This window comes from Carettochelys insculpta, chromosome 17 (assembly GCF_033958435.1).
Source record: "Carettochelys insculpta isolate YL-2023 chromosome 17, ASM3395843v1, whole genome shotgun sequence".
NCBI classification, from domain to species: Eukaryota; Metazoa; Chordata; order Testudines; family Carettochelyidae; genus Carettochelys; species Carettochelys insculpta.
This window is the reverse complement of record NC_134153.1, coordinates 1,514,764-1,525,843: the sequence shown is the minus strand read 5'-3', so window position 1 is coordinate 1,525,843 and position 11,080 is coordinate 1,514,764. Positions and strand designations below refer to the sequence as shown.

Below are 11,080 nucleotides of genomic sequence, written 5' to 3'. Positions count from 1 at the left end.
CAGCAGGTTCCCTCGCTCTCCTACTCAAGGGCCAATCTAACTCGGGCTGGGGGCAGGTACAGCCCCGGTGCTCGGAGGGGCTCTCCCTGGCTGTCCTCGCTGCCGAAGCCTGTTTCCCCAGACCCAGCTCACCGGCCTGGGCTGCCTTGGGTCGGGGGCTGACGCTGTCAATGTGTAACAGGTGTGTTCCTGTGTTCCTTGCATGGGCGCCACTCAGGGGCCTTGGCAGGGGCAGGCAAAGACCTAGTGCACCACACCAAGGCCCTTCCCAGCATCTCCTGGCTGCAGTCGGAGCAGAAGTGCCATTTGGCCCATTGCCTGGTATTACCTGGTAACTGTAAGAAAACGGCACTGGGTGCCCCTGTCACAGACCACAGCCCTGCAGTGCTCAGCACTGACCGCACAGCACACGAACTGACAACCAGCCTGCCCCGCTTGGCACCAGGCTAGGCACCCTCAGCTTCCCCCGACGCCTTGTCCCTCGGTGGAGCCACCCCCACATCCTCTCAGGCCTGGGGATGCAGAGAGCCCTGCAGGCTGCTGTGCCCTGGTGCAGCTCCACAAGCTGTTGTGACTGCCTTCACAGAGAGTGCCCGTGCCAGCTGCACCTGCAGACCCAGCGTCCGCATCACGCGAGGGAAACCAGGGCACGCCAGCTGCCCTGGAACACCAGCACCACTGCGGTCTCGCAAGGCTATTGAGTGACAACAGCCTCAGCCAATGGCAACCATGGCTGGGAGCATTACGTCACCCAAGCCAGCTGTCACTGGCTGCAGGAGGACACGAGGGCTGGACTGGGTAATGGTATTATAATGGCTCCTCAACACCTTTGAAGCCACAAAACAAAAGCGGTAGTGCTGTAACACCTGAAAGCTAACCATATCCTTCATCAGGCGACGCGCTTTCGTGGGACAGACCCACTTCTCCAGATCTGGCGAATCCATGTAAGCACATCACCTAATAAAGAACATGGTTAGTCTTTAAGGTGCTCCAGGAATACTGCTCCCGTTCTGCAAAGACCCAGACAAACACGGCTCCCTCGCGGAGACGAGTCACATATGCTGCGTGAAGCTGGAGGGATCCTCCTGAGGCAGCGGAGTGGGGCTGAGGTGCTGGCCTGCCTGGCTGCGCGGCTTTGACTCCTGCTCTGGACGCCAGCTGGGGACGGCTGTGTGCGGGAGGGTTGGCCTTGGCTTTTGACAGCAGCCAGACATGGGAGCTGGGCACCTCAGCTGTGTGCGTGGCTAGCACCTGGCAGGGCTCGCTGGCGCTGCGTGGGCTCAGCCACTCCTCTGCAGACCTTTGCCGGTGCCTGGCAAAGCCGTGGGCCCACACACCGATCAGCGTGAAAGACGTACAGCGTCGCGGCCGGCGGGAGCCTCCCCTTTCTGCGGCGCTGACGAGACCTGGCGCAGGTGCAAACTGTGTGAAAGAGCCATTGTGCTGTGACCGTTGGCTCCTCTGGTTACGTAAACAGCCCCTGCGTGCCTAGAGCTGGGTGGGAACAAGCCAACTGGAGCTGAGTTATGGCCACGCCACGCCCGCCTCATTGTTGACTCTGGCCTTTAAATTACTTGACAGTATGCACCAGCACAGAGCTGCCAAACTGCGTGTGCCCACAGCGCGTCGGAGCTGGCCAGGGACAGGCGTGTGCCCAGCGCCACGTCCCTGGGGCAGAGGCGCGTCTGCCTCACAGCAGCCTGGAGCAAATCCCTCTTGGGCAGTGCCTCAGTTTACCCACCGAAGTCAGGCATAAGGAGACAGTCACCTGGCACACTCCCAATATGGAGATGGGGGTGCCCGCCCTTGCCACCTGCATGCGCATGAACATTGGTGAACAGGTTCTGCCTTGGGGCGGGCACAGTGCCTGCTCCTCCCAACCCAGTGCTCACGGGCATGGGGCTCCGAAGGGCTGCTCCGCTCCCCCTGCGCTCAGACAGCCCCCATCACTGCTGTGCCTAAGGGCTCTGCTCCACTCCACGCTGCCAGCTAGTGTGGGTTTGGCAGCCTCAGCCTCAGCATCCTCCCAGGCCCTCCCACACACGGCCTGGAGGGCTGCTAGCACTGTGGCCGTCGCGTTGTGCCCTGGAGCTGCTGCGGTGGAGCTGTGAGTGAGGGGTTGCACAGACCATGCCCACCTAGGGCAGCGGTGGGCAGCTGCTTGCCCCAGACTGCATGCAGCCTGCTGGGGTTCTAGGCGTGGCCTGGGGCTGTTTTTATCGCGCTGCATTGCCAGATTCCCCGGGTTCTGGCTGTGGAGATGTTTCCTGCCGCTGTTTCTAATGACAGGCCCGTAAAGCTGGGGCCGGGGCATGAGGTGCATGTGGACTGCACCCCACATGGCCTGGAGAAGTGCACTCACCAGCCTCCCTTGCCCTCCCTGGCTTAGGTTGTCACTTTGCCCCAACTCGACCAGGGGCCCTTCCGGGGGCTGCTCAGGGGCCCGTTCTAAGCCTGACCCCATTCAGCATTTCCCTCCGGGGTCTCCTTCTGTGGAGAGGAAGTCCCAGGTGTTGCAGGGCTGGCAGTCCAGCCGGGAGAAGCAGAACAGGAGCCCAAGGTGGGGCACCGGGTCTGACGCTTGCTGCAAGCAGTAGACATAAGGCACAGCCCTGCAGCAGACCACCATCCCTTGGGACATGTGCAATATCCGTCTCTTGCTATCAGAGCCCTTCTGGGGAGCTTCAGCCACACACCAGCGCCTGGGCTCAGCCCAGAGCCCAGAGGCGTTCAGTGGCCTGTGAGCCACAGAGGCTCAATGTCTCTTTCAGCCCAAATCTCGGTGACCTATGCTTTCCTGAGCCCAACCTGCAGCAGTCTGGGGGCTCAGGGCTGCACCCCTGCTCTCTCCTCCTGCCCAGTACTCAGCTGTTCAGTCACTCTCTGCAATGCACAGAGCACGGTCAGCCTCACCTGGACACAGCATCCCCTGGGGAGCTGCAACGCCAGGAGAAGCAGGTTCTTGGATCACCCGCGCTCCGCTGGTCGTGGGCTAGAGGAGGCCGGGGAGCTGCCTGAGAGGTGCAGCTACTTGCTGTCAGTGGTCAGATGCTGGGTCCCTTCCCAGCTCTCACTTCCTGGTTTGCAGGCAGGCTACAGCAGATACCTGATACCCAGGGATTGTGCAACAGAGTGGAGAGGGAGCGCAGCTCTCCAGGGAGCCAGTCCCTCCCTCCGTGGCTGCGGCCCCACCTCAGGAAAAGCTTAAAGCCCAGCCAGGGCTGGGCTTTCTGAGTTGCTGCCTGCAGCACCATGGTGAAGTCCAGCCGTGCTCTGCTCCTCCTGGGGCTCCTGGCTTTCTGGGCCCAGCTGCCCTCAGCTTCCGGTCAGAACGTTACAAGTGAGTAGGCCTCCCCAGCCACCCCGGCCGCGTAGGCAGCCCACCGTGCAAGGGGGGCTTGTGCCTCCAGCACCAGGATGGAGCCAGGACCCAGCTTCCAGATGCTCTGGAGCCGCTCACCATGAGCCGGGTCCTCAGCCCTGCTGCTCGGGGCAGGAGAGGCGCTCACGGCTCTGTGGGCCTGCAGCCCGGCCCTCCCCTGGGCCCACCCTGGCCTGGCTCCATCCTGGGCCTTTGCGTTTCAGAGAAGGAGGGCGTGTGCCCGTCCCTGGTGCTGACGATGGCTAACTGCACGGAGGAGTGCCAGGACGATGGCGACTGTGAGGAGAACCTCAAGTGCTGCCCAACGGGCTGTGGAAGGTCCTGCCAGATCCCCGACGGTAATGCCCACAGCGCTGCCGCACGCCCCCGTCCGCTGGGCCTGCCACTGCCCTGCCCAGGCTGCTCATGCAATGGCGGGCGTGCAGAGGGGCCGCGGGAGCCGTGAGGGTAGCCAGGGCCCTGCCTTCCATGCCAGCGATTGTACTGCTCTCCTGGGTGGCGCCGATGTGGCCCCTGTGATGTGGCGCTGCCCACAGGCCGGGGCAGGGAAGGTCCTCTGTGGGATCGGGGCCTGTGTGTGCCAGTTCTAGGGACTGGGCCCCTCCTATCCCTCTGCCAGGGAACCCTGAGCTGAATGGCTTCGGTCCAGGGGCCAGAGATGTGCCAGCCCCATGGTGGGCGCTGTACACCCCCTGGAGCTCCAGGCCATTGCCGGGGCCTCTGGAGCAGCAGCCCCCAGCTGAGGGGCTCAGGGGAGCTGTGGCTGGCAGCGGAAGCATTTCAAGCCTGCGGAAGAGCTCGATGGGTCTCTCATCGATGGCAGCTGGACCACTACAAGCTTGAACCTTCCCCTTGTCTCTCTACTGTCCTGCAACAGACCCAGCCACAACCCTGAACAGCAGAACTGTGCCCCTGAATGTCTTCCTCGCAGAGGAGCTGCGGGAGCATCCCAGTGCCTGAGGGGGAGCAGGGGAGCCCAGAGCCAGACAGCGCCTTGCTCAGCGGGGGGGGGACGGCTGGTTGCACCCCTGCGCTGGGGCCTCGTCAGCAGCCTGGCGCCCCGGATGGAACGGCTGCAGCTAGCTGTGGGGGGCTGTGCCGAGTGCGAACCCCGCAGGGCTCAGACTCGGGGTACGATAGAGAGGAGAAGCCCCGCCCCATTGGGCTCTGGCCGTTGCATTTCCCTGGCGGTAACGCTGCTCATGTGGCGCTGCCCCACGGGGGGGGGGAGGCGCCTGCAGCCGTGCCCCACTGGGGAGCGCAGCCGCCGCCTGGTGTTGGGTGGGCTCCCCGCCCAGTGCAGCTCCTTCAAGTCTCCGTCTGCTCGAGCATGCTGGGAGGGGGCTGGGAGTGGGCTGAGCTCCTCCTCAGGCCCCCCACCCCCCCAAGCCCCAGCCATCTCCCAGCATGCACTGCGTGCCTGGCCTCCTGCTCCTCCTCTGCCCGCCCGCCAGGTCAGCCGCTGTGGGGTCTCGCGCCCGGCCGGCTCTTGCACCTCCCCACTGACAGGCCCGGTGCAGCCCATCCACTTCTCCGGGGCCTGGGCGCTGCTGGGCGGTCCCCGCCGAGGGCGTGGCGCTCAGGCCTGTGGCAGCAGCAGGAGCCCCAGCCCCAGTGCAGGCAGCACAAGGGCTATGGAGGCTGCTCGGGGCCTCCTGTGGGGCTGGGTTAGTGGCACTCCTGGGTGCCCTGCCAGCAGCGTCACTCACCTACAGCTGCCCCCACGGCACAGCTGGCGGCCACAGTGCCCTTACCGTAGCCAAGCCCTGAGAGCTCCCTGTCTGCCCCTGAACGCGCAGCTGTGCACGCTAGGCTGGGCTGGACACAGCCAAGCAGCGGCAAGGGAGTGGCTGCTGCTCCTTCTCTGAGCCCTGGGCTGCAGGGATTCTCCCCTGTCCCTGACCCCTCTGGGGAAGGGAAATGCAAAGGAAATCACACTGCCTCCTCTTGTCTCTTCAGAAAAGCCTGGCCAGTGCCCAGAAGTGAGCGGTGGGATCCCCATGCTGGGGCTGTGCAAAGACCTCTGCTCCAGCGACACACAGTGCCAAGGGAGCTTGAAGTGCTGCAGAAACGGCTGTCGTAAACTGGTTTGCACCGAACCCGTTTAGAAGGTCAGCACGGCAGTACCTGGGGCAGGCGAGAGAGAGCCTGGGTCGTTCCTGGGCACAAGGAAGAGAACAGGGAATCCCCCAGGGTGCTCCTGGGCATGCGATAGACAGCACATCATCCCAGTGTGTGCTCCTGGGGTGTGCGATATACAGCACGGCATCCCCGTGTGTGCTCCTGGGGTGTGCGATAAATAGCACAGCATCCCTGTGTGTGCTCCTGGAGCGTGCAATGGATAGCACACCATCCCTGTGTGTGCTCCTGGAGCGTGCGATATACAGCACGGCATCCCTGTGTGTGCTCCTGGAGCGTGCAATGGATAGCACGGCATCCCTGTGTGTGCTCCTGGAGCGTGCGATATACAGCACGGCATCCCCGTGTGTGCTCCTGGGGTGTGCGATAGATAGCACGGCATCCCTGTGTGTGCTCCTGGAGCGTGCAATGGATAGCACACCATCCCCGTGTGTGCTCCTGGAGTGTGCGGTAGATAGCACAGCGTCCCCGTGTGTGCTCCTGGAGTGTGCGGTAGATAGCACAGCATCCCCGTGTGTGCTGCTGGGGTGTGTGATATACAGCACGGCATCCCCGTGTGTGCTCCTGGAGTGTGCGGTAGATAGCACGGCATCCCCGTGTGTGCTGCTGGGGGGTGTGATAGATAGAACAACATCCCCATGTGTGCTCCTGGAGTGTGCGACAGGTAGGACGGCATCCCCGTGTGCTACTAGGCCATACAAGACATAGCATGGCATCTCCATGTGTGTGCTCCTGGAGCGTGCGATATACAGCATGGCATCCCCGTGTGTGCTCCTGGGGTGTGCGATATACAGCACAGCATCCCTGTGTGTGCTCCTGGAGCGTGCAATGGATAGCACACCATCCCCGTGTGTGCTCCTGGAGTGTGCGGTAGATAGCACAGCGTCCCCGTGTGTGCTGCTGGGGGGTGCGATAGATAGAACAACATCCCCATGTGTGCTCCTGGAGCGTGCAACAGATAGCAAGCCATCCCCATGTGCTCCTGGAGCGTGCGATATACAGCACGACATCCCCGTGTGTGCTGCTGGGGGGTGCGATAGAGAGCACAGCATCCCCGTGTGTGCTCCTGGGCCATGCAATAGACTACACGCCATCCCCGCAAGTGCTTCTGGAGCATGTGATAGATAGCACGGCATCCCCATGTGTGCTGCTGGAGTGTGCGACGGGTAGCACAGCATCCCCATGTGCTACTAGGCCATATAAGACATAGCATGGCATCTCCATGTGTGTGCTCGTGGAGCGTGCGATATACAGCACGACATCCCCGTGTGTGCTGCTGGGGCGTGCGATAGATAGCACAGCATCTGCGTGTGTGCTCCTGGAGTGTGCGATAGACAGCATGGCATCCTCGTGTGCTCCTGCGCTGTGTGAAAGATACCACAGCACCCCCGTGTGTGCTCCTGGGGCATGTGACAGATAGTACGGCATCCTCGTGTGTGCTTCTGGGGAGTGCGATAGATAGCGCAGCATCCCTGTGTGTGCTCCTGGGGAGTGCGATAGACAGCACGGCATCCCCTTGTGCTCCTGGGCTGTGCAATAGATTACATGCCATCCCCATGTGTGCTCCTGGGCCATGCAATAGATTACATGCCATCCCCATGTGTGCTCCTGGGGCATGCGACAGACAGCACCGCATCCCCGTGTGTGCTGTTGGGGAGTGAGATAGATAGCATGGAATCCCCGTGTGTGCTCCTGGAGCGTGCGACAGATAGCTCAGAGTCCCCGTGTGTGCTGCTGGAGTGTGCGACAGGTAGCACAGCATCCCCGTGTGTGCTCCTGGGGCGTGCGATGGATAGCACGACATCCCTGTGTGTGCTGCTGGAGTGTGCGACAGGTAGCACAGCATCCCCGTGTGTGCTCCTTGATCGTGTGATAGATAGCACGGCATCCCCTTGTGCTCCTGGGGCGTGTAATAGACAGCACGGCATCCCCGTGTGTGCTCCTGGAGCGTGCAATAGACAGCACGGCATCCCCGTGTGTGCTCCTGGAGCGTGCAATGGATAGCACAGCATCCCTGTGTGTGCTCTTGGGGCGTGTGACAGATAGTACTGCATCTCCTTGTGCTCCTGGGGCATGGAGTAGATAGCACGACATCCCCGTGTGCTCCTGGAGTGTGCGACAGGTAGCACGGCATCCCCATGTGTGCTCCTGGGGCGTGCGATAGATAGCACGGCATCCCCGTGTGTGCTTTTGGTGTGTGCGATGGATAGGACAGCATCCCCGTGTGTGCTCCTGGGGCGTGTGATGGATAGCACGGCATCCCTGTGTGTGCTCCTGGGGCGTGCGATAGATAGCACGGCATCCCCGTGTGTGCTCCTGGGGCGTGCGGTAGATAGCACGGCATCCCCGTGTGTGCTCCTGGGGCGTGCGATAGATAGCACGGCATCCCCGTGTGCTCCTGGGGCGTGCGATAGATAGCACGGCATCCCCGTGTGTGCTTCTGGGGCGTGCGATAGATAGCACGGCATCCCCGTGTGTGCTCCTGGGGCGTGCGATAGATAGCACGGCATCCCCGTGTGTGCTTCTGGTGTGTGCGATAGATAGCACGGCATCCCCGTGTGTGCTCCTGGGGCGTGCGATAGATAGCACGGCATCCCTGTGTGTGCTCCTGGGGCGTGCGATAGATAGCACAGCATCCCCGTGTGTGCTGCTGGAGTGTGCGATAGATAGCACAGCGTCCCTGTGTGTGCTCCTGGGGCGTGCGATAGATAGCACGGCATCCCCGTGTGTGCTCCTGGGGCGTGCGATAGATAGCACAGCATCCCCGTGTGTGCTCCTGGGGCGTGCGATAGATAGCACGGCATCCCTGTGTGTGCTGCTGGAGTGTGCGATAGATAGCACAGCGTCCCTGTGTGTGCTCCTGGGGCGTGCGATAGATAGCACGGCATCCCCGTGTGTGCTCCTGGGGCGTGCGATGGATAGGACAGCATCCCCGTGTGTGCTCCTGGGGCGTGCGATAGATAGCACGGCATCCCTGTGTGTGCTGCTGGAGTGTGCGATAGATAGCACAGCGTCCCTGTGTGTGCTCCTGGGGCGTGCGATAGATAGCACGGCATCCCTGTGTGTGCTGCTGGAGTGTGCGATAGATAGCACGGCATCCCCGTGTGTGCTCCTGGGGCGTGCGATAGATAGCATGGCATCCCCGTGTGTGCTCCTGGGGCGTGCGATAGATAGCACAGCATCCCCGTGTGTGCTCCTGGGGCGTGCGATGGATAGGACAGCATCCCCGTGTGTGCTCCTGGGGCGTGCGATAGATAGCACAGCATCCCCGTGTGTGCTCCTGGGGCGTGCGATAGATAGCACGGCATCCCCGTGTGTGCTCCTGGGGTGTGCGATAGATAGCACGGCATCCCCGTGTGTGCTCCTGGGGCGTGCAATAGATAGCACGGCATCCCCGTGTGTGCTTCTGGTGTGTGCGATAGATAGCACGGCATCCCCGTGTGTGCTCCTGGGGCGTGCGATAGATAGAACAACATCCCCGTGTGTGCTCCTGGGGCGTGCGATGGATAGCACGGCATCCCCGTGTGTGCTCCTGGGGCGTGTGATAGATAGAACAACATCCCCGTGTGTGCTCCTGGGGCGTGCGATGGATAGCACGGCATCCCCGTGTGTGCTCCTGGGGCGTGCGATGGATAGCACGGCATCCCCGTGTGTGCTCCTGGGGCGTGTGATGGATAGCACGGCATCCCCGTGTGTGCTCCTGGGGCGTGCGATAGATTGCACGGAATCTCTATAAAGAGGGAAATAGGCCTGCTGCTTTGGGGACCTTGTCTGACGTACGTATTACCCTCATGAGCTGGGCTAGTGAAAGGAGCTGAGTCCCAACTCCCCCTTCCTTCACGCAGAATCCAGCCTGACCTCGAGGTCTCCCTTCCACTCTCCTGCACAGCAGAGTCCTCCTGCCTCCAACAGGCTGAGGACCAGGACTCCGGGGGCACCCACTGATCTGACAGTTCAAAGCCAATCCAATGTCTGCACATCAGCCCACCTTTTAAACAGTAAGGACAACCCAGGAGCAGTCAAAGGGGACCAGGCCTCCTGCTCAGGCCCTGGCTGGCTGCAGGGATGCCATAGGTCGGATAAAAACAACAACAAGTCCGGTGGCACCTTGTAGACCAACAGATATTTTGGAGCAGAAGCCTTCATGGGTGGGCAAAGACCCCTCTTTTACCCACTAAAGCTCATGCTCCAAAATATCTGTTAGTCTACAAGGTGCCACCAGACTTCTTGTTCTCGAAGCTACAGACTAACTCGGCTGCCTCTCTGAGTTAGGTCAGATACTTGCGCTGCTGGTGGCCGCGCGCCCTAACACCCCAGGGAGCAGGACCCTTCTCCCAGCATCAGCCCCTCCTGGGGTTCCAAGCCCCCTCCACAGCTGGCCTGCAAGGCCTCCTGGCTGGAGACCTCCCTGTGCTCAGAGCCCCCCTCACTCTGGGCAGCTCCAAGCCCAGCTGCTCTCTGCTGCTCTGCTTCCATCCCCCTTGGCTGTGGGCTGTGCACAGCTCTGCCCCCTTGGCTGTTTGGCTCTGAGATTGGCTTTGCGCCCCAGCTCGGCCCAGGAACGCTTGGCTCATGCAGAACATGGGAGCCCCTGACCAGCCAACACCCCTTGAGTTTTCATAAGGGGCCAACCGTCCCCTGGCACCTGTCTGTGCCCCTGCAGCGCAGTACTGGCAGGACGGGCAACCTGGGGTGGGGTGGCCGTGTTTCCTGTGCCCCAGCTCCAGTGCCTAAGACTCATAGCCAGTACTCCCAGGTGCTGTGGGACTTCCCGTCTCACTGCACAGTGGTATGAGAAGCCCTGGGGATGGGTGGACAGCCAGACCTGGAGGGAGAGCTGCTCCTTGCCACAGGGCTCAGCTGGGCCCACAGGCTTCTAGCAGGGCTCTTGTTACAGATTCCCTACCCTGAGCCAGGGGCTCTGCCATGCCGAGGGGTTCAGGACCCCACCCATGGGGCTGGCAGTGCCCAGGAGGCAATTCATTGTCAGCCCCACCCCGAGCCAGGGCTGATGGAGCAGGCAGGGCATTTGCGCACAGCCTCCTCATTGTTTGACCTTCCCCCTGCAGATGTGTCCTCGAGCTGCCCATCTCCAAGCCAAAGGGGAGCTGTTCTCAGAAACGCCTGGTGTGCTGTACACAGCTCCGAGTACCCTGCCCAGCCAGCCTCCAGGCTCTCGCCCTGACCCCAATAAAACAGCCTCCTCTTGCAGCTTTGGTGGTCATGCCTCCGTCTTCTCCAGCTGCTTGGGGCAGGGGCCTGGCCGGCTCTGATCCTACACCGATGTCTCACCCAGAATACCTGCCGTGCCCAGAGGGCCAAAGCCAAGCTGAGCTCCAGTCCTGCACCCTCGCCTCACCGCGGACAGTGTGTGTCCAAACCTGTGCTTGCTCACTCGGCACCAGGCCATGCTGCCGGCTGGGGGAACGCAGGCTTGCCCGTTTTACAGCTCCCTGGGTGACAAGCCAGGGCTGGGGCTGAGAACAGGCCCCAGGTCGCCCTCCTGCCCCTGCCAGGCTTGGAGAGGGCAGTTGGGCACTTGGCTTTCCCCCACACAAC

At 62.0% G+C, this 11,080-nt stretch overlaps 1 protein-coding gene across 1 annotated transcript; it reads left to right on the top strand.

Annotated features, from left to right (window-relative positions):
• The first annotated feature begins 3,140 nt into the window (after positions 1–3,140).
• LOC142022291 (waprin-Phi1-like) lies at positions 3,141–10,732 on the top strand. The gene is made up of 4 exons (XM_075011987.1): positions 3,141–3,340; positions 3,586–3,720; positions 5,342–5,493; positions 10,591–10,732. The coding sequence occupies exons 1-3, from the start codon at positions 3,253–3,255 to the stop codon at positions 5,488–5,490; spliced, it is 372 nt and encodes a 123-aa protein (XP_074868088.1). The 5' UTR covers positions 3,141–3,252; the 3' UTR covers positions 5,491–5,493; positions 10,591–10,732.
• Positions 10,733–11,080: the final 348 nt, after the last annotated feature.